The sequence below is a fragment of the Centruroides sculpturatus genome, unplaced genomic scaffold, assembly GCF_000671375.1.
Source record: "Centruroides sculpturatus isolate CEXI.00-Female unplaced genomic scaffold, Cexi_2.0 scaffold218, whole genome shotgun sequence".
In the NCBI taxonomy this organism is placed as follows: domain Eukaryota; kingdom Metazoa; phylum Arthropoda; class Arachnida; order Scorpiones; family Buthidae; genus Centruroides; species Centruroides sculpturatus.
Genome location: NW_019384383.1, coordinates 268,408 through 291,830, shown reverse-complemented (window position 1 = coordinate 291,830; position 23,423 = coordinate 268,408). Strand labels below are relative to the sequence as shown.

At 45.0% G+C, this 23,423-nt stretch overlaps 1 protein-coding gene across 1 annotated transcript; it reads left to right on the top strand.

The window, feature by feature from the left end:
- The first annotated feature begins 119 nt into the window (after positions 1-119).
- Positions 120-22,683, top strand: LOC111617961 (T-box transcription factor TBX10-like). Its single transcript, XM_023359363.1, has 8 exons — positions 120-641; positions 1,074-1,341; positions 17,603-17,719; positions 18,508-18,664; positions 20,507-20,659; positions 20,734-20,801; positions 22,062-22,198; positions 22,258-22,683. The coding sequence occupies exons 1-8, from the start codon at positions 434-436 to the stop codon at positions 22,560-22,562; spliced, it is 1,413 nt and encodes a 470-aa protein (XP_023215131.1). The 5' UTR covers positions 120-433; the 3' UTR covers positions 22,563-22,683.
- Positions 22,684-23,423: the final 740 nt, after the last annotated feature.

Sequence of the window (23,423 nt, the reverse complement as noted above, 5' to 3'; positions counted from 1 at the left end):
TACGCTGAGTAAATCAATGGACAAACGTTCGAGCCACGTGACAAAAATTCGAAGCGATAGAAAAGTCGAGTCACGAGAAATGTACAAAAACTGGACCCACCACGCGCGACTTCCGGTTATTCCGGAAGCGGCGGAATGCATCTTCCACATCCGCCGCTGGCGGAAGGCGTGTCGATCCAGGTGTCTGGTCTCGGTCGACCAATCGGAGAGATGGAGGGGGTCGGAACGGTCCGCATCCCCTCCCCCAAACTCCGCCGGGGGTGAACGCGCCAAGCGAGGGGGAAGGCGTGACGCCGAAGACTAACGTTCCTCCTAGGTCGATCCGATTGGCGGAGACAGAGCGAGGGGCGGAGCGTCGGCGTGCTTCTCCAACGGGAGGGAGCGGAGGGCGATAAGGCGACGAAGATCGTCGATAGCCGGATCGAGCCTTCGGATGGATATCGACCCGGCTTATTCGTGTCGCTGCAATCCGTTCAGCATCGCCTCTTTGATGTCGGACAACGCTGCCGAGTCTTTCCTGGCTCCGCTGGCCGTCGCACGCGCCTCCGAATGTTGCTACGACTGGTCACTTCCGGCCGCGGCTCCGACGCCCGCCGTCGATCCCGTCCCGTGCCCCAACACCCCCGTTAAGGAGATGGAAGGTGAGTCCTCCTCGGTTTTCTTATATCCTTTTCTCGCGCGCGCCGAGTAACGCCGCGACGCGGGTAATCCAATCCCGCACCGGGTGTTAATACTTCCGATACGCCAACGCCGTTCCACAGCGCTAATGCCATTGTTTTCTCGTGTACTTACGCGCTTTTTGTATTAAACTTCGGATAATAAAACTCCGACCACCCCGAACTCGCGGAGGTGTCTAGCTTATCCGCCACACACGCATATGTCTACTATTACGCGACTGGCGGACGTGTTATACTCTTGGGTTTATTACCTCGATTTAAGGCCACTTTACGCTATACGGAGGTGACCGCTTACGAAGTTTAAGCCGTAGTCGGAGAAACCGGGAAGTGTAAGGTAACTAACTCCCCCAATGTTAAGCCCCATTAACTATAACTGAAAGAGCCTTTTCTCGACAGCGTGCCTCCTCAGTGTTACCAAAGACTTGTATCATTACAACGGGGCAACCTACAGGCTGCAAGAGTGCGAAGAGATCATCGATCCCGTGGGCGAAGAGAAGAGCCTGGACGACGGCGGAGTGGCGGAAGGCGAAGACGACTCGGAAAACAGAGAAAAGAAGCCTCTTCACCCCAAATTGGTCACGGTGACCGCCACGTTGGAGATGAAGACCCTGTGGGACGAATTCAACGAATTAGGCACGGAGATGATCGTCACCAAGGCCGGAAGGTAAGTGCGTTTGTCTTACCTCGGATCGCACTTTCGAGGGTGTAACACTGGGGATGGATTTGGAAGGTACGAATCGAATTTTATGCCTCCGTATCTTCCGAGTACCGGGGTTTAATATAGAGGTGTTAGCTGGCAAATTTCCGTTGTGCGAGACTATAGAATTCTTTCCTGTAGAGATTAAGGAATAATACTTACATAGAGCCGACATATTTCTCAAGGGAGAAATTAGGTGTTTCTTAAAAGAAAGGGAAGAGAATAGAGAGAGCGTTATAGGGGTTCTTCCTAGTCTCTCCATTTTGTATATATTCTTTGCCTCATCTTTCGGAGGAGGAGGTAAAGAATAGGTAAAACAAAGCGCATACTAGCAAAATAGATGAGACCGGACAAAAGGAACACACAGAGCAACCTGGAAAAGAATTAGGCTGGCGCGTAGATAAATACCGAACCGAAACTCGCCAACATCCAAAACACCATTCGGTTCCTTTTGCCTCGGTGGCTATCGCTTAGAATGCAACTCGAGAACACTCGTCGAACATCTCGAGAGACCAGTTATTCTCTCCACACTTTTCGCTCTTTTTACGAAAGCGCTATTAAGATGCTGACAAGATTCTGGTATCGACGCAATTACCAGGGCGCTACCGTTACTTAATGGATAGCGACGTCGTCTCGCGACTCGGCGACGAAGCCACGCGACGCGATCATACAGAAAATTTGGTAAAAGTCGGACGATAGGGACCAAAACGCCGTACAAATTTACTTTCGATGGTCCTTTCCGTCGGGTGGATCGGCATCCTTGGCGGAAAAGAAATTTTCCGAAGAAAGTAACATTTGAATCCGTGGTAACATTTGATACGCGAAGTGGCTAAGCTGGCACACGTTTTGGCATTTGTTTTGTTACGAAAAGTGGCATTTTGGCAGTCCTTCCCATTGCCAAGCTGCGAGGTCGCCTAACAAATTAGTGGACAAATTGAGCAGTCACCGAAGATGCTACGCGTAACGACGCCGGGGAACTGCCATTCGTCGGTGTTACAAAGGACACTACCTGAAAAGGTGCGATTTCTAAATCCCTTCTCGCCTTTATCTAATTCTGTAGAGCATCTCGGTGTAAAGAAGACTCGACGTGGATTCCTCGGCAATTTCTGATGATAAATTATAGAACGGATAGCACTAAAAGTGGAGTGAAACGTTGTTCGGATTCGGAATCCTCTAAAAATAACCGTGACGCCGAGTGAAAAATTCTTCCTTATTCACTGCATTAAGCTCTAAAGGACACATTTCTCGTCTTGACCGATATAGAAACCGGAATAAAAATATCTCCGGGAATATTTTTCCATAAACTGTATCGAAGCACCAAAAAACTGGTGTTTCGGCATACTTTCGTCACGCGCCAGTGGGAATTTGTCCACCCCTACGTCGCGTGCACGCCTTTATTTTTTTGGCTAGGCCGTTTCGGATAGGGCTATACTATAACTAATTATAGAACTTTATATTGTTTGAAGGCACGGGCAACTTTCGAACCATATAATGGCCCGCGCTGTGCGAAACTAGAGGCAGCGAATAAAATTCTTCGTTTGTCTGTATCCAGAGGTATACTATAAGAATTCGGTGCTGGGTCGTCGTTAAGTCGAGGTTGGCCATTGGGATTCATTAAGGATTTGGATGTAAAGAAGACCTAAAGGCGTAAAATATACGTAGGCCTATTCTCACGTGTTGGTAGTGCGGTTAACGAATGAAGATCGATAAACCGTAACGCAAGAATCACTATATTCTAAGGGCTATTAGAATTTAGGGATTTTTGCGGTGCTAGCTATAGGAATACCATAAGGATATTTTTCTATACTTGCCTTTTTGTCTTTTTGGATAATGAATGTAGGAATAGGCTTTCGGGGATGGAATTCGGACGTACTCAAAATAGGGATCCGTTCCGTTCCAAACACCTATTCTTCTGTTCTATTATGTACTATAGCCTTTACGGATAAGCTGTAAGAAGGATCCTTAGGGTACAGAAAGTAAGGGTGTAGAACAACTGTAATTTTTTAATATTTTGGCGCGTGTTGTGACGAGAGAGTGCGAGATTAGACCCTTTAGAGTTGGGATTTTTTTTTTTTGTTTGTCGCCGTGTTTCCAGTAAGCGCGCACCAGAACTATACACGAAAATCGGGCACACGTGGCCTATAACAATAAAAATACCGAAAGACATAAACATTCGGGATTTTATTATAGAGCCGGTTCTAGGGCTTTTCGTTCGTACACGTACTCTACGTATCTATTACCTAGAACACTGTACATTAACAGCCGAGGTCCGTTTCCAGGGAGGGAGAAGATACCGTAAACCCGTTGCCCGATGGGTATCTTACACTAAAAATGTAATTAATACCGAATGTTAAGCGTTACTTTGCAGCATTCCCCATTTACAGATGATTAAGGGTGCGAAAAAACCTAAAAAAAATATCTGAAATTCTTTGCGGCAACCCCCCCAAAAATTCGTCCGCATTTCGAGGGGGGCAAAAAAGATAACACGAGGTGTCGCGGCGACGACATCTCGTTTTATCTTTTTTTTTTTTTTGTCGCGCTGCCACCTCATACGAGCGAGTCTAGGAAAGGAGAAGGAAAAATAAAAAAAAAGGGGGAGAGACGAGCTGTGGTACTTTGACATTAAAATAAATTTCCCGAGTGAACGATTCATTTGTTTATCCCTAAAGTAAAAGGCCTTAAGTCTACTTGTGACAAAGTTGTCCAGTGCATCGGTTAAGGTCACGACCCGACCCCGTATCGATCTCCGAAGGGTGTTCGCCGGGGGGAGAGAGTAACTCGAGACGAGAGAGAACCGAGAGAGAGAGGGTCGCAGTTTGTTTGGATAAGCTCGCACCCCTGCACTCGGGACGCATCCTCCTGGTCATTGTACCGCGAGAATGTCCAACCGGTGTTGTATGTCAAATTCGTCGCGCGCCCGACACCTGCGACGACCACCCGGCCTAGCAGTTGGCTTTTCGTAACCCTCTCTCTACCCGTGCCGACGCGTCGCGTCGCGTTGGCTGGCCGGCGAAGTCTCTCCGTCTTTCAAGATGGCGGCCGGACGCCTATAAAAACATTCTTTTATTTCTTGGCGTAGAAAAAGGAATAAATAGCCGACGTGGTCCTTCTTCTCGCACTGGACGCGAACGAGATAGACGTCGAGATTTATAGCCGGGGCCGTAAATCACCAACACTTGTCTACTCTATCTCCTTGTTGATGAAGTCTGTCCTGGGACTTTGCAGATGCTGTCAGCGTGTAAAAAGTGGTCGGAGGATTTTTTCTACTCTCCGTTTCGAGAGTTCCACCCCCAGACGGCCCTTACGACCGCGATGTGTCTGTAGATACGGACAACACGTGTTTCGTTTATTGTGTCGGACGGACGGGACATTCTTTCCGTACGTCCTAAGGGGCCGCGGTAGCGAAATCCCCTCCAACGGCAGGATTTGGTACACCGAGCACATTTTAAATGGTAGTTTACACCAGAATCGCGCAATCGAGGGTCCAAAAGTCGCGAGGCAGTGTATACAAACAGCGATAAAGATCCGCATTTTCCGAGACGTTACGATGAAAGAAGTTTTTGTTTCGGCCATAACTACCATTTTGCTCGGGTACGGCCACGTCGGGTGACGTCTGTCAGCGACTAACCTACCGTATCTCGTGACCAAACCCGTCATGTGCCATCTACGTAGGTGGCCCGATACGGCCAATCGACGACTTCCGTTCGAAGAGGGATCCTTATCGACTTCCACTCGCCATGTCCGTCGTGTTAAATCGACGGTGAATAAAACGCTGGTCCGGACAATTCCCCCTTTTCTAAAAGACCATCGACGATTAAACCGTAGTCTTCCGTCTCCGATGCCAATTGTTTTTAAGTAGGCATTAAGCGATGGTATTGATTAATGGATTAGAAGGAACGAAATGATAAAGGAAGTAGGAAAAACTGCAGCCGACTAGGACGATAGCAAACACGAAACACGTCTAGAAAGACTAAGAAAAGCTGCAGTCGCTAGGAAAACTAGAAAAGATACAATCAGATGGGCGCTAAAATACGCAATCGATTTAACGGACAAGCGAAGATAGGGAATTAAACACAACCCTAGTTTGTTAATTGTAGTTGATAATATCACCCCTTTCTTAAACCGTTAATTACTTCCATGTAATTTTTAGCATAACTATCTCCTATTAACACCAATAACGACTAGAAACTTAAGTAATAGATAGTAATATAAAAAAATAAGAACAATTTGCGGATAATGGGGTGGTAATGGCAGGATGATGTGGAATAGGCGACAAGAAAAATAAAAGAGGAATATTTTAAAGGAGGTTTATATATAAACACGAGTAAAATAAAATACTTACGCGTAGAAGGGGATAAAACGGACACGGAACTGGAAGGAGGAGAAAAGATCGAGGGATGTGAACGTTAGAAATTAATACAAGATTAGCGCGAGGCAAGAGAGCGGTTAAAAAATTAAATGGAATACGGTGGAATGAAGAAATAACTAGATCAAAGAAAGAGAGAATATTTAATGCCATTGTTAAAAAGCATTCAATTATACAGAGCGGAGGCACGGAGGATGACTGGGGAGAGAAGAAAAAAGTAACGACGGTTGAAATGGATACATCGAGAAGATGGTGCAGAATCTCGAAAAGAGAAAGAATAACTAATCAGAGGACCAAAGACCTAATGGGATCGAAGGAGACGGTTTTAAAAGAAATACGGAGGAAACAATTTATTTGGTTCGGACACGCGAAAAGAATGAGTGAGGAGAGACTCCCGAAAATGTCAATGGAATACATTTCACGAAAATGAGAGGAAGACCCGGGTAATTTGGTACGACGGAGTAAAGTTAGCGTGTAGTGAAAACGGGATTAAAGAGGAATGGTGTATGGATAGAGACGGAGAGGGTTCCCGGAGGTCGTCAGACGCCGTAAACCGAATATATAGATAGAAATAAGAACAATACTTATAACATTGTTCCTATCGTTTGCAGTATCAGCTGTTAACGTTACATTCCATTCTTTTAACGTCTTTGTATAAAAAATATAAAATTTGTAATTAGAAATGAATAATAATTACGGACATTTATGATTGTTACGTTATATTTCTAATGGAAGAATTGAGAATAAGAATGAACAGTAGTGTAGAAAAGGCCAGGAAGCGTCTAAATAGGAAATTTGTTAGCGATAGAAACTAAACCGAATTAGTAATACATAAGGCGTTAAAAAGGGATATTTAATGACAATTCTAGCGCTATAGTTCCTACGGGAACTGGAAATATCCTTAGAACCAACCCATCAAAAATCTACACGAGAACTTAAATCCCTTTCCGGAGCCGTTAGCGACGAGAAAAGAAGGAAGCGACGCTACTTTCTGCCACAGAAGCGACTCGAACTGGTTGAAAAATATTAAAAAAAGAAACTTCTTCCGGCATTTAAAGCGTACGGTTTCTATTTTGAGTCTGACGTTGGCCAGGTGTGCGAAGTAACGATTTTCGGAGGAGCCAGACTATCGCGCGCGCTACTTTTGCCACCCAAAAACTGGCATCCTCCCGATTCCTCCGGCCAGTTTCGGGGTTGGCCGAAGAGAAACTTTGCGCAAAGTAGAGTTTTCTTACTTAAACGGAGCTTGGGTTTAATTGGAAGATAAGTCTTCGATTAAGTGCCTAATTTCTCTTTGTAAACTTCGTACGCTCGAATGGAGGAATGGTAACGCACAGAAGTACTAGCTAGAATACGACAATTCTACAAGATTAGTTGTATTCGGCAATCGTCCTAGACTACTAAGTCTCGTCTTTGAATGTATAACTCGTCTTTTATTCGCAGTAAGTTTCGAAAGACCCGGATAGTAGACACAATAAACTGTGTTCTCGAATTTAGTACATTTGGTTGAAATTTTCTATTTCTTCGAATTTAGAAGCTTCCATCCCGGAATTAGACACAACTTCTTCGAATTCCGGTAGGTTCCTTTTTGGATTAAGTAGATTTTTCCTCGGAATTATACACCGCTTCATCGAGCTTAGTAAGATTCGTATTCTTAGATATGTTACCGCAAAACTCAATCTGCAGCAGAGCCGGCTCTACCATAGGGCGAACGGAGCAGCCGCTCCAGGCGCTAAGTCCTAGGGGGCGCCTCAGTGGTAAAGAAAATTAAAGGGTATAAATTAGGGGCAACCAAGGGGGCGCCATAATAGGATCTCGCTCCATCCTAAAACTTGTCTCGGGCCGGCACTGATCTGCAGATTACCTAGCGTGATCCGTTAAAGTTGTGAAAATTGTTCCATTTCTCAAATTACCTAGATAATGCGCAGAGTATCTAAGTAATCCGCGCATTACCTACTAGGCACTCGGTAAAGTGAAAATAAGATCTTTGCCACAAATAAACGTACCACAAATAGGTGCGCTTGTGGCAGAAACCAATTGCTACGAAATTCAAAGCGTCACCAATCTTTAGACTGCACAATTGGATAATGTTACTTATGGTGGATAAAATGGCGGCTCGTCTCCGATTCTAGCAAACAGAAGAAAGGAAACAGCGGGGTCGCGCGTTCAAACCTATTCTAATAATTTGGTTGGTAATAATTATGGTAATTTATTATAATAGGTTAGGTTAGAACGTGCGTCCCCACTGTTTCCTTTCTTCTGTTTGCTGGAGACGAGCCACCATTTTACTCACCATAAGTAACATTAACTGCACAATTACATCACGCCATCACCAGAAAAAGTATGATAACTTTATTATTTTTCGTCTCCGGTCCAAAAGTAGGGTATCGTTTAAGTCGTGTTTGTCCCCTCAGTTCAGATAGATACTCAAAGTCCGGAAATTCCATAGGTGGTTATCTATATAATAATTTCCCTAATTGTATTCATATTTTAAATCGTATGATTTTTTGTATGTTTTTCAATTGGTTGATGATTGATTCTATTAACTAATTTGTCGATTGTTTGATTGTATTAACTCGATTCTTTAGATATCGAAAATTAAATAAAGAACAATATGTTAATTTAAGCGTAGAGAAACGTTGCCGTTGTTTCAGCAAAGATCTTATTTTCACTTTACCGAGTACCTAGTAGGTAATGCGCGGATTACCTAGATACTCTGCACATTTCCTAGGTAATTTCAGAAATAGAACAATTTTAGCAACTTTAACGGATCACCCTAGTTAATCTGCTGATTAACGATTTTCGAGCTTTAGCGGTAACAGATACACGAGTCCTGTAGCACGCTTTCTAGAAATGAGGGTGGCCAGGGCTGGGTATCTAAGAAAGTAACGCGAAAATTTCAATTGTCTCGCCTCTTAGAATTAGATTCGACCGTGTGGAATTACTACGTATTGTTAGACGTGACACGATATTTTATTTGGTCCGGGTGGGTCCATTTTGTACGGGATCCGAGGAAACGTGTGTCGAGCTTAATAGTCAAAAATTAGTCTCCGAATTCGTCGAGACCTAAGGTATTGGGTTATATCGTGCCGGATGCCAGCGCTTATCGCGGCATTACGTTCTTCGTATTACGTGTTACGTACCGGCTATTCTGTAACGCGAAATGAGGAATAAACTAAGTAACAGTTTAGTGTCAGAGGTCTTCTTATCGACGTGGCTCTATCTTGTACCATAAAGCTTCGTATGTCGTTGAGTCCCTATCTAAAAGCCAGTCGATAACGCAAACGATTTACCTCCCTTCGAGTTATTCTTTGGTGGCCTTTGGTAAAGAATGAAGTAAAGGTTACCTAAACTAAAAGGTAACCTTTAATTAATTCAAATTTCTTGTCTTCCTCCGGGACTTTAAGCCAAGTTCTTCGGGATACCGACGTAACAATATACGCGTATATACGCCAATATATTTTGCCCTTATTTCGAATCGGCTATTAAAGGTTCGCGACATTATAATAATTTTCGTATATGTTGCGAGATTAGAAAGTTGCCCGGCACAAAAATACTTGGCAAAACCTTTACTATCGCGTTATACATAGTATACTAGAATAGGCCCGTAAATTCGCACCGTCTTCCCGTTACTACGGGTGATAGTTGCGTCAAGCGTTAAACTATTATAAAAACAATACCCGGTTTTTCTTTTGTAAGAGCAAATTCGTTGTAGACGATGGTAATTTTTCGCGCTTATACCAATAAATGGCGCCGCTACTAACTTGGGACATTTTAAAGACGTTGCCAATCTCTAACACTCCTTGTTTATTCCGAAACAATACAGAAACCCAGCTCGTTTGTATTGTCCTCTGGTGTTTTGGTTACTCTGCGTTGGATCAAGGCCAGTCGAGACATATATTTCCTTGTTGTTTTCTTGTTTATGTATTCCTTACTGCGTGTTGAAGGGAATCTGTTATCTGTTTTACTGGTTCTACAACGGATAGGAAGAACACATTGCCAACGTTTCTATACCTCGCATTAATTTTTGATTCTAGTGTAGCCAATAGAACCGATAGATTTACGTTATTTTCTAGATTTTCTGGATAAATATTCGTCGTATCGAATAAACTCTGGCATACAATAAGCCGGATAAGTTGAAGTCGATGGTAACTTATTTAAGTTACACACAATAGGTTAGAAACGAGGATAATCTCGGATTAATTTAGGCCGGTGCTGGCGCGAAATAGTGAATTTAGTCTATACCCGAAAAGCTTAGGAAAGAGGCGAATACTTTTCGCGCGAGGGTTTAATTAATAGGGATTGTGGCGCGGGCCTAAGTTGTGTGGCCGTTGCCGAACGAGACTGTTTTTAAAGGAACCCGACGTTCGGAGTCGTTTCGCCACGCTATCGTTTCTGCATTGTCGCCAATAATAAATTTCTAAATACTATTATTTAGGCCTATATCTGTCTTTATAAATTTTTAAAAATGTAATTTATAACGATTCAATTAAGCGCGGATAAGACAAAACGAAAATTTTTTAATAATGTAGAGCAAACTAGTAAAAATAAATTAAAAACAGGTAGATTAACCGTGGAAAGCCGCCGGCCGACCGAACTTCCGCCCGTCAAAGGACCGAAAATACTCGACTTTCTTCGATTTTTCGGGATGGGGTGAAAAATTAAGTTAACTTTTGCCTTCCTCTTCCGTTCTTTCCTTCCGCCACCCGCAGAAAAAACATTACAATCGGGACGACCCCCATTTTGGAGTTTGAGGAAAATCCGCAGCGTAATATCGGAATTTGATTTTAACGGAAGAAAATAAATATCTCTCGATTAATTTACTCGATACGATCGTCGATTCTCGCCGTCTAATTAGATAGGGCCGGTGCTCGAATACTAGAAAGTATTCGAAACCCGCCCCCTCAAATAGTTGGTTTATGACCCGGCCAACAAAAGTCACCGGGCCATAAACCATCTATTCGAAGGGGGGTCGAAATTTCAATTTACACAACCCTCTAGCCCCTTACCCTTTTAGAATATTTCTAGAATATTACATCACCTTTTCGACGCGTTATTTCGTTCATCCGCGAGAAGTTCGATTCTACTCGAACAATTTCGCGCGGGCCAGGTTGGCCCGGCTTGATTATACGAGATCGTTGTATTATATTTAAACGAAACACTGAGGTTAAATTTATTTTAGCCCGCCAGTCTAAGTTCCCTCGATATTACGCCAGACTCCGGACGTTTCGAGAAACGTTTCTCCCACTCGTCGCCTAAGTGTAATCGAAGTAAGGGTGCGACTATGCATACGAGAGCGAGCGAATTTTCCGAGCGAGCGAGAATATGTGGCGAGAAGAGGCGAGACGCGATAAATATCAAAACCTGTCAGATATGTGCGAGAACCAGAAATTCGCTCTTGCCAGCGTTATTTCTCGCTTCTCGTTTGTGCATGGATATTCTTTGCGAAAACTAAATCGCTCGCAACCTCTCGCTCGCTCTAAATTCGCGTCTGCATAGTCGCACCCTAAGAATGCCCTTAGTTTTCCTAGCGAATATTTTCTTACCCCGTTTTATCGTGCTAGTTTTTGTCCGTTCCGGCCGTAAATAGAAATTTGGCCTATGTCATTTATTGCATTCTAACAAAAACATCACGTGGTCAATTCCCAACAGTGGTGCAGTTTACGACGCGATTAAGTTCAATTAACGGATGTATAAATATGTCACATTCGTATACAAAGAAAGGCGCGTTACGCCGTCTTTTTTGCAGTTCCCCCCCGGACAATGGTCTGGCAAATACCGCATCTTTCCGTCGTCGAATATAATTCGTCTCCGTAACAATTTTATTGTTTGTTTCCGCTTCGCAACCCGTGGTCATTGGGTGAAAAATGGTGGCCGCTCCGAGAATAACTCGTAACGTATAACCTTTGTAAACACGCGGATTGTACGGAGAGTCGGGAACAATTAACGGTTGAAAAATGACAGTTCTATTTACGCGGAGGAGACTAAATTAGTTCTTAGACGTTTAGGTGGATGCGCAAAATATGCCACCGGTTCTCGTATTCCGCGTTAAGAATTTGGACGGACGGGACCACTCGGTAGAAGAGAATTTCCTACCGTAACTCACGGTCCCGTTCGATTAGCCGGGCCACAAATTTTGTCGGCGGTAGCCAACTGTCTAAAATCTGGTATCCTCTCACCCGTCTTCTCGACGCGTTTCTTGGCACCGCACGTGTTTTTGTTAAGTAGTCGGACATTCCTTTCGCGCGAGGCATATTTTCCTTATACATAAGTCGAATTCTGTTCGATTTTGCGTAGATGCGGTTGGAAAAACGTCGGAATTTTTTCTTTCCCCGCGCTAAACGCCATTCCGCCCGCTGTCGGGTTATGTTTTTTTTCGGTTCTCGTGGCGCAAATCGTGACGCGATTACCCTTATTATCGACTCTCGGTCACTAATGTAAATATTTATACCGCAACCGTTACCATCGGATTTAACGGTTACGCTATTTTACATTTCGGTAAATAGCTTCTTAAGTAGGAAAATCCGTAGTTGCGCGGAGAGATGGCCGCGCGTTATCCATTGCGATTCGAGTCTTTTCTTAATCGATACGCAAATTTATTAGAATACCGACCCGGAGAAGCCTGTTTCGCCGGTAATACCACTCACTTTTAAGGTATAAAATGCATTTTATACCTTAAAAGTGGGTGGTATTATACTTATACCAAAATGTTCGGCGTTTCGTAATTAGCCCCGTTATAGCGCCAGTGATCTTACGTACTTCCGTTATATCGGAGCTCGCTGCCCCTTTAACTCTAAATATTCGTCTCGAAGTAAGATCGCCTCGTCTATCTTATTCGATTCGAAACTCATTCACGAACTGTTCTCTTCCCCTTATTATAAACGCAGTAACCACCTTTCTGATATTCCGCATCTTCCACGTCTGGCAACCCCCGTTCGTATCCGAGATGCCCGCGGTAATTACAATATTTGCAAATCGATTAGCGAATATCCAGGCGAGGAACGATTTGTATTAAGAAACGTAACGTTTGGTATAGTTGTCTTCGGAACACTTATTTCTAATTACTCGATAATAACGTAGCTCGAGGTTAGATCGGGTCGCTTCGATGGCCACCGACGTCGAAATATTCGATACATCTTCCTATCCAGCCTCCGCCATATCCCACGTATTTTAATTTGCCGGCACCTCTAGACGGTCCTATTTACCGCTATTTCTATAATTTGGCTATGTTATATCGTTAGGCCACCCTCTTACGGTAATCCTACAATAAGCTAGAACTGTCTTTGTACCGTTATATCTCCTAGATAAGCCCGTTAAATTACCAGCGCGCTTCAAATACTCCCTTTGTACCGTTACCCCTTAGATATTACTGTCGTTATATCGCCGTTGTTGCCTAGATATTCGGTGTTGCGTCGCCTATATACAGTGTATATTTTAATAATTCAGAATTCCCTCGTTATCCGCGTTACGTCAAGATCTGCGCAAATAGACAAATTGTACAGACACGTGCCGTCTAGGCCGAAGGAAGGCCTTAACAAATGGGCCCTTTCGAAATTTTTCCTTACTACCGCGATAATTCTGGCAAGCCGGAGCCACGCTTCTATTATTAGAAGATATGTTTCTCGTCCCGGAGACAAATAATGTCCCATTTTTTGAGACCGGTGGGTACGCGCCGAGATTGATGACGTAGCAAATCATTTTAGTCACTTTCTCGTCAATTAAATTAGAAAGAAGACCGTGTCCGGCAGCCGAAACGGGAAGCGCATTTCTTATAAAAATATCCGCCATAATATTCTTATTGGTAATTCGGGGGATCCGAACCCCACCGAAAATCGTAGATTCGAACGGGGCCTACGCCAACGTAAAATCAACAGAGTTTTCGGTCTGTGACGTATTATACTTATCCGCGATACCATTTAAAGGGTAGAAATTACCACGCGCGAGATTTCATTAAGATCCGAACGAAATCTTTTGTATTTCGGACCCTTTAAATTAATACGATTGTACCGGACTAGAGTGGTAGCCTACCGCTTTGTTTTACCAGATACGGTAAAGTCGCCTAGTGTTAAAGTCGCGAAAGCGCGTGGCGTCGCGCCTGGCTTATCGCCATTCCCAAGCGATTTTTAAGAACTAAGATCGTTTACGTTTAATGATTAACGTAATGAGTTATTCTCTCATCATTTTCTATAGGTTCGCATAGTAGTGTTTCGCTCGCGCTTCTCGGCGCGAGTTTAATTAACGATTCAAACCCCCATTTTGAACGAAAAGTGAAAAATAATTTAATTTTCTGACTCGTGCTTAAGGGAGTGCGCGTTTTCGAGTCGGAGAATTTGGCCAACTTAGCAGAAGTCGACCCTCCGTTTGGTTGTTCTCCCTGGCCCGGGAGTCCAACCATCCCGTTTGACAATCGAGGGAAACTAATAAATCACAAAAAGGATACGTCACCGAGTAGACGTCCTCTTTCTCCCCATTAAAAGTCTTTCCGGCAGACTAACTTAGCAGAAAATCTACTCGCAACACGTGCGAACAGAAACGGGCAATTCCACAGAAACGCGTGCCACGGGCGGGCTGCCTACAAATACGCGCGGAGAAGTAAAGAAACGCTACTTAAACACTAGCCTCTTCTATCGACAATCGAGCTTTATTATTTAAATATCCGAACATTAAATAAATAACCAGAAAGTAATTTATACCCGACTCGTATTCGAGTCCGACGGAATGCGTCGATTTTTTAAAGATGGCGGCGGGTAACGGACACGACCGTCGTATTTTTTTTAATGCTTTTTACATTCCCCGAAACACCGCGTATCGAATTACGCGGATCTTCCGAGTCCCGTCCGCGTGGCTCATTTAAAACTAATAATCGAATTGTCGTCTCCTTTAAAAAAATCGCTCGATAGAATCTGTCGTCGAACGTGTGGGCCTCGCGGTGGGCCTCCGGCTCTTTCGTCACTACTATCGCCCTCCCGGCAGCCCACGCCTACGGTACAACTAACTACCGAACCGATAATCGAGTTTTAAAATTCGGTCTCCCTTATAACACGCGGCTAACTTTTTTGGTGTCGAGCATCGACTTCGATGGTTACCAATAGGCGCGCCTTTTTAAAATAGGGGGCGTAAAACGACGAAATTACAAAACGTGAGGTCGTGACTAAATAGCTGTACCTCCTAAACTCGCATCTCTTATCTACGGGGACTTCGCCCGCTCCCGTTTGACTATCGAGGGGGAGGAAACGCCACCCGACATACGAGTAGACCCCCTATAACACTGTTGATAATTCCGTATTATATGAATTCCGTGTTGTACGAGTCGCTTACATTTTACAAATATGTGTGCCAGGCTGTGAACGGCTCACGTATTTGTAAAATCTAAGCGACTCGTACAACACGCAATTCATATTATACGGAATTATCAAGTGTTATAGGGGGGTCTACTGTGCCGCGTCCCGATACAATATGGCAGCCATTAAGCCGGTTCTTAATTTAATAGCTATCAGATGCAAGTAGGAAGATACCCGAACAACCGGACGTCGTCCTCCGTTCGTAGACCGTAACACTCCACCCACTATCGCTTTACAAAACTCGTCACTTTTTACGCCCTCCCGAAGAAATTTCACACTGGCTTATTGCCCGGTGTGTTTGGCGTAGATTGGAATTTTTTTTATCCGCGGATCTCGTATTCCCCGATAAAATTATTAGTATTTGCGTAGGGATGGCGAGCTACCGGTTGATGAAACGGAGGGGTCGCATTTGTTGGCGCAGCCCACGAAAGTGATTAGTGCCGGATTAATGGAACATTAACGAAGCCGGGCAAAAACTTGACTTGGGAGTGCGCTCACATGCCGGACATATGTTTCTATGACGTCGATCGGGACGGGAAGGACGTTACTCCCGGGATTAGTAAGGCGATTTATAGCGTCGAATCGGCGCATTCCTCCATTATCGCGGGTGAGTCCGATTCCATATTTGAAGAGGACGGCGCTTTTCTGACGTCTGAACTCGTATTTATGGTCAACTCCCGAAAAATATCGTTTCGTCTTTCCTCAACCCGCCGCTTGCCAAATATTTTAACGCGTCTATCGACCCGGGCATCCAATGAATGAAAAAGTGTGTCGCGATTTAGCCTCGAGTGATTTTCGACGCTAGAAAATCGCCATCTCGCGCCTCTTACCCCAGGAAAATACACAAATCTCCTTAAGAATTTTCGGGCATTTCGTATTTAAAATAGTCAATTTTTGGGTTCTTTGACGGGAGGGAGCGGCAGATTTTAGGCGCGGAACTGCCTTACACGCTAGTTAAGCCGGGGAAACGGTTTGTTACGCCGTAGAAAATCGCATTACCTCTAATTTCGTCGTAACTCGTTACCGTTTAGCGGTTGTATCGTTAAAACAAAATATCTCCCGCGTTACGTAACACGTATTTACTCTTCCAATTAACTATTAAGCTAACTTATAAATGGAATCGGCCATAGCTCGGCAAGATGGAGGCAAAGATACCGTAACAGGTGTCGATGCTTATCGATGAATCGTCGCTCGGATTCGACTCGTTCTAGGAAGCGTAACGCGATACGGAATAGTTGGCAAACTACGGGATTAACTGGGATCGAGGTCTATCCCCGGTACTCGTAAGAACACGGTTACGGCGGGCGTAACTCTGGTCGATACTTGTCTAGGATGCGGTGATTAAGGTTTGCGAAACCCAACAGATAACGGATAAAAAGAATTGTTGGAAAGAGGCGGGAGAATATAAATACCACACGTGTTACCAGGGACGAGTCAAATAGTGATTTATTCTTAATTGCTATCATTCGATACGAGAGAGAATGCATTATTTTCCGGGACGGCGGCTGACGCGTGATAAATAAGTTGTGTGTGTTACCCGGATTACAGGAGTAGGTCCTTATCCAAACACAGAGCCTCCTTCATTAATTAGACTGGTGTCAAGCTGCAGACTGCACGGTCGACGGTGTGTTGGTGGGCTTGTCTCTCTTCCTCCGTTCTTTGCTCCGTTTCTAGGGAATGAGAGGGGAAGGAGCCGGGAGAAAGGTCATCCCATCAACAAGTCAAAGTAAACATTCCTCACGTTGTAACTGTTGCTGTAAATTTTCCACCATATACGTTTTATATATTTACACAGACACAATTTCTCACTCCCCAAATAATTGTTCCTCTATTTACCAAAATTTACTTCTACCTTTTCTATACTCTTCGTTACTTTGGGGTGGTAGTTATCGTTTGGCACGTCCGAAAACACCCTTACCGCTATAGAAAGTATATTGGAGGATCCCGTTTCTCTCGGTATTAGACCAATCTATTCGATAGTGTAGGACTAATATAGAACTTAAGTCCTACGTGGCCCGATTTAATCTTCGCATCCTACCCAGACCGTTGGTTACGTCTGTATCCCCACCCTATGGGATCCTAGGTCGAGTTAGCCAGCTACGTTAAGACCCGATATAATCATTTCTGAGGACAATGCGGGAACCACGGATCGAATTCCTCGGCCGCACCACTAACGTCCACTTTAATAAGGAAATGGTTTCTCGCCCGTGCACGCGAAAAACATCACTCACCTCGGGCAGGTAACCGCGCAACGAGAAGAGTAACAAATTCTTTCACAAATAAGCACAGTTGGCGCTAAGAAGATTGATAAGAGCAGGTTAGATGGGGGAGAAAGCGTGGAGTGAGTGATAACTAGAGGGAGGGATGCAGATGGTCCGGAACGACCTTTATGGCACTCGCCAACGTTCCATCCTCCCGGACAATATGTCAAACGCGTACGTCGCCTTTTCCTAACCCAACTCGTGAAAAATTCCCTCCTCCTCACCAACTCTGTTTCTAATACCGCGTTATTTTTCTTTAGGCGCATGTTCCCCACTTTCCAAGTCAAGTTGTACGGCATGGACCCTCTAGCCGACTACATCCTGATGATGGACTTTGTGCCGGTGGACGACAAGAGATACCGTTACGCTTTCCACAGGTAAGTGACTAATATCGCGCTTACGCTCGCCGTTAACACGGAAACAAAAAAGTAGAACACGGTGCGGAGATTCGTACGCCGACAGGAGAGTAGACGGAGGAGCCACGGATGCGGGAATGGCACAATAGAATATACTCGAGCATAAATATACAGACGTAGCAATCAATTAGAGACGACACTCCTCCCGCGTATTTACGCTCGAGTGCCTCTTCCGCACTCCACGGCGCTACAACAGATAATTTCTTAAACGGCATTGCCACCAACCAAAGAAGGGGGTTAACCGTAGATTGTCGTAAGCGGTTAAGACGTCGGCTTACCGCCGCGGGAAGAAGCCAAAAGACCAGAAAACGAAATAACGCGGCGATAAGAGTGGAAAGAAAAAAATGGCGAGGAATAACCGAGGATAACGAGCGTCTGTTTGCCAGCGTTAAATTTGGAGTCGGTGGCAGCTGTCTGGGATGCGTGGCGTGTGGCGAGTAATTACTTACCTCGCCAATTCACTCCAATCGACTCTACCTATTTGTCTTGATCGGGTCCTCTGCCAACGTCTACCCCCGGGACGGACGGAAATATGCCACTAGGTACGCTTCTTCGGTCTGTCAATCGTCATTAAAACATACCAAATATAACCCCGGGCCCGATTTTTCTTCCTCCAAAAATTATGGCAATTTATACTTGTAAAAATAAGACCCTATCGCCTTACTATATTTAATCCCCACCCCGGCGCGTCGCGTCGCGTGGCGCGGTCCGTTCTTCTCGCTCCTCCGCATTTACCGTTTGTCTCGCAGTTCCAGCTGGATCGTGGCGGGGAAGGCCGACCCCAACATGCCGCCCAGGATCCACGTGCATCCCGACTCTCCCGCCAAAGGTACGCAGTGGATGAAGCAGGCGGTGAGCTTCGACAAGCTCAAACTCACCAACAATCAACTGGACGACAACGGACACGTAAGTAACGCTTTCTTTCTACGCGGCCGTTGCTAACTGGCGCAAAATCGTGCGACACGCGCGATTAAAATGGATCCAGACCGAACATGGGCGTTTTTGCGCTTCGTGGCACTCGCAGACGCGTCGCGTTATTCGTAACCTCGTAAAACGCCTTCGAACACCTCCTTACGACGCTTCGCTTGTAAAACTGTCCTTGCGCTTACATTTGTGACGTAACGCGCGGCGATAAATCACGTTTTTTGCCATTATCGTCCGCCACGCGGGGCGTGAACTTTATAGCGTGGTGACGGAATTTTACGATCTCGAGGACCCTCGGCGTTTCTTCTTTTAGGTTTTCGCGTGATGTCACCCACCGGTGGGTGACGTCGCGCGTAAAATATATATCTATATTTAGGAAATTTGTAGTCCGGTCGGCCGTATCGAACCGGCGCGTGCGAATTTTCGTCACTCGTCAAACTTCTCTTTCGGTCGGATGACGGGCTTCGACGAACGCTCGCGTCACTAAAGAACGACTCGGTTACGCTTCTTCCGGGGGCGAATCGTGTACGGAGTTTCTCATAATTAATATCGTCGAAGCCATTTTTTCCCGTAATTCGCGCCCGAGGACCACCTCCGGAGGCTCTAATCTACTAGAAATTCGATCCGGTTACGCGGCGCTGCGCTCGAAAGACCACCACCGGACGAGATTTGGAATAACGTTGACGTCACGCGAACTGGGCTCGGTCGGAAGAACTGACGTGGACGTTTGTTTTCTTAGTTGTTACGCATTGTCGCTTCTAAATTATCCGACGATGCACCGTTTGAAATCCGTCTACAATGTCTAAGAGTAACATTTTCTCGGTTCGTACGGCGCCCAACCTATACAAAGACTAAGTCTACTCGTTCCGACGTCGCGTAACGGGTCGAGCAAACTTTCCGCCATTCGTACACTATTACGGGGGTGAATTTTTATTTAGCGTACGCGGTACGATTTATATACAACGTAACATTAGAAGAACTGGGATTTCTCTGTGACTAACTTACGAGAAAAATATCGTTGTACATAAAGTAACGTTTAGAGAGATGAATTTTATTCCTTATCGGGTGTCTCGAAACGTACAAATTTTACTCCTTTACGCGGAAACAACTTTGTGATTTGGAATGGCGTAACAGCCGGAAGGTTACGCTTTCTTTCTTCTTGCACCGCGTAACAGTTAGAAAGCCGAGTCTCCCCGATTACACCGCGTAACACACGCGACGAAGTAGGATTATGTCGATGGCTAAAAAGCATCCTTATATGAGTCGAGTCGCGAAAGACGGCGCGCGAAGCTATCTACAGAAAAAATAAACGTCGTCACCCCTCGGCACTCGTCGAACAAATGATAAGAGCATCCCCCACCGCGACTCCCCTTTTTTTCGTGCTAAAATAACACCTCGATCTGGAAATTTTGGATAATAAACGTTCCGAGAAATTTATATTTAGCCTTCGGGATCCTCTGACTCGGCCGAAAAATTGGAAAAATTCCTATTTGTCACGAGCTAGATGGCAACTTCGCCCCTCTAAACTTTCTTTCGAGATAAACAAGTGGACGTATTTTAAGAATTTACGCTTAAGTTACGAACGGTTTCGGAGGAAAATCCTCCAAAAGTCGAAATTTTGGGCGTTTTTCCCTCCGACGTAGCTAAATTCTTCCTAAATCTGTGCGCGGAGCTTATTAAAATTCGTTCGATTTTAAGTGAAATTCCATCAAAAATTAGGAGTAAAATTTGTAAAAATCCCCCGAATTCGGAAGGCGGGGATTTAAAGATCGTTTCCGTAACCGTAAAGCGTAACTAATAGTCCACCGCGTCACTTTTTTACAGATCATTCTGAACTCGATGCATCGTTATCAACCCAGGTTTCACGTGGTCTCCATCAATCCCAAGGGGGAGGACGTTTCCAGGACGGAGAACTTCAAGACTTTTATCTTCCCCGAGACGAAATTTACTGCCGTAACGGCCTATCAGAACCACAGGGTGAGTGCGTAAACACACTTTTTTGGTGTAGTTTCTACACTGGAACTCGCCTCTGACTTTATAAACTGTTGCAGATCACCCAGCTGAAGATCGCCAGCAACCCTTTTGCTAAAGGTTTCCGCGATTGCGACCCCGAAGAATGGTAATTTTTGTTACTTTTTCTGGTAACGTCGAGGTGAGAGTCTGGGATCGACACAAAAAGTGACAACGTGAATAATGATGCGACCGCGTCAACCGGATCCTCGTCTAGCTCACATGTGGTCCGACCATCCGCCGAACTTCTCCTTCCCCTCCCCGCCACTAGATAAGTCCATGTTACTCGCCTCCCCTATAAAACGTAACTAGCGTCTACGCGCCGGCCACACCGCGCGCCGACGTGGACGTCGCGACGCGTAACGCTCCGTCGCAACCGATTAAGTAGGTAACTTTTAAGGTGTAATACGATGGAAATTTTCGCTAGTTACGCTCTACGACGTTAATATTCTCTTATATAAGTAGCGTAACGGCGATCCTTGGATAAGATAAACATTGGCTGCATAAGATAAACACACGCTATCTCTTAGTAGTGTGCGAGATCTATCAATTTCCAGATAAGTCGACCGATAGTTTCTGGTGTTTCTAAGGAAAAAAAAAACTTTGCAAATTGTCTCTCGCCCGCACGAAGATCACCGTCGAAGATGGCGGGGAGAGAATATCTACGCGTGTCACGGTGTGACGTATTTCGTGATAAAAAAAATGAGCTTGGCCAATCTATAAATAGATTCTGGTCATCTGGCTAGCGTTACGAGCTCTGCCAGAGTAGCTAATTTGTATGTTACGCTATCTTCGGTAACAAAAGTTTTGATTCACATTTAGAGTTTGCGCGTCTAACGGTAGTAAACTGGCCGGCGTAGACGTTAGTAACGCGTTTTTCTGTATCCGGGTGGGTGTGTTGCGTAGCGTTACGAGGCTCCGCCAGTACACATTAGACCCGGCATTCCCAAACTTCGAGTGTCCACCCGCTAAGAGGCGTCAATACGCGACACCCTTCGCACGGTACCTAACGATGACAGTTTCTACACCGTTACGCTCCGTCGAAGTGGCGTAGAAAGCGCTAATTTCCACACCCCGTCGAAGCGCACCTAACGATACCCTCGGACGAAGGGTGCAGATCTTTTCGATACGAAGTGATTTTGACCTACTTTTTTACAACACTTAATTGTATATGTTTACCGCTTAATAAAACGATTAAGATAATCGTTATCGCCGACCCTTTTTGTTACTACTGACCTACGACCCGTTTTACGTGCGTGGCACCCGGAAAGTTGAAGGTCGGGAAAGTTACGCCACATGTAGAACGTTACCGGTTGTAAATTACTTAACGAGTTAAGTTGGATAATTGCGATTTGTAAAACTTTCGCAGGTCGATATCTTCGAGCGTGGTCGAGATGTTAACTTACTTCCCTCCGGCTCAGAGACACAGGGGTCAACACAGGTCGACTTCTCTTCAGCTGTTGCCCGTGAGTCCCGCGTCGTCCTTTGGCGGCAAGATGGAGAAAGGTAAGCGGAAAGGTGACCGCTTTCTATGCTGTTTGGGTTCTGACTCTCTCTGTTTGCAGATGACGAGAAGGAACATCCCGGCTCCACCAACCCTCTGTTTTCCAGGATGAACAACGTCCCCGTTTCGCCCGGTTTGCACGTGCCACGTCCCGATCAGTCGCAGTGTTCCGTCAACCAGCCCTACGCCACGGATTTGTGCAATTACGGCCCGACCTACGACAACTACGTGTACCCCGTAAAGACTAGGAGCAGCCCCTATCCGCGTCCTCAAGCGCCTTACACGGGTTACGGTTCCACCCCTAACTACAACGGCCTCTACCCCAGTCGAACGAGACAGAACAGTTACGAATACAACCCCAGATGAGGGGTGTCGAGTCGGGTAAACTCTCAACTTCTGTACAGTTAAACGCGGATGTTTCCGCGCGGGGATAAATTTGACAAGAAATGTATTTTTTTGAGTAAAATATTGTTATATTCTATCTTAATCGGCTGGTTCCTTCGCGCCGTACGGTTAACGATAACGCCACCTGGTGGAGGATAATCGAAACACGTTTCTTTTCGGACAATCGAAAGTGACGTTAGTCTTTCGTAATTGCATTTTGTAAATCACGATTTGCTGCTTCTATATTTAATTTTCACACTCAAAATCCACGCCACAATGGGCTGTCACACTACAAACGTAACCTAATCCAGCGGACATCCGAAAGATCTAAGTGAATATCGAACTTTATTCTCGTCGAATCTCGTATTACGCAGTATTTATTTTAATATGTTAAGATTAGTAACCTTTATCGCCGTTCTTAACGATAAAAAGTGCTACCTATAATCCAAACAAGACGTTCGATTGGTCACTCGCCCACCAATCGAACTCGTTCGATGAATATTCGCTTTACTTTTACGGCCAGAAGCGCAACGAAATAAAATTCTGCTAACAGTGGAATGGCAACAATTCCATAAAATAAGCGTAACGATGAAACTATCGCCGCGAGACACGTTAATAAAGGCGCGTAACAATGGTTTAATTAACCAAAGGTCTCGCGCTTCGTTATACAGCGATGCCACGGACGCACCAGTTCCGTAACGGGAAGATAAGTTACGTGGTCTTTCTGCCGGGCCCGGTAATTTTTGACGCGTAATTACCGAGTTACGTGCGGGGCGATTTCGGTTTAGTGGCATTTTTTTTAAACGGTGGGTCGGAGGAAGAGTAGGTTTTCCTCTTATTCGT

Bases quoted from the DNA above. Each gene is read 5' to 3' on its own strand.
- LOC111617961 (XM_023359363.1), top strand. From the start codon at position 434: ATGGATATCGACCCGGCTTATTCGTGTCGCTGCAATCCGTTCAGCATC. The intron at 18,665-20,506 runs GTAAGTAACGCT...ACTTTTTTACAG, and splicing joins AACTGGACGACAACGGACAC to ATCATTCTGAACTCGATGCA. The intron at 20,802-22,061 runs GTAATTTTTGTT...AAACTTTCGCAG, and splicing joins GATTGCGACCCCGAAGAATG to GTCGATATCTTCGAGCGTGG.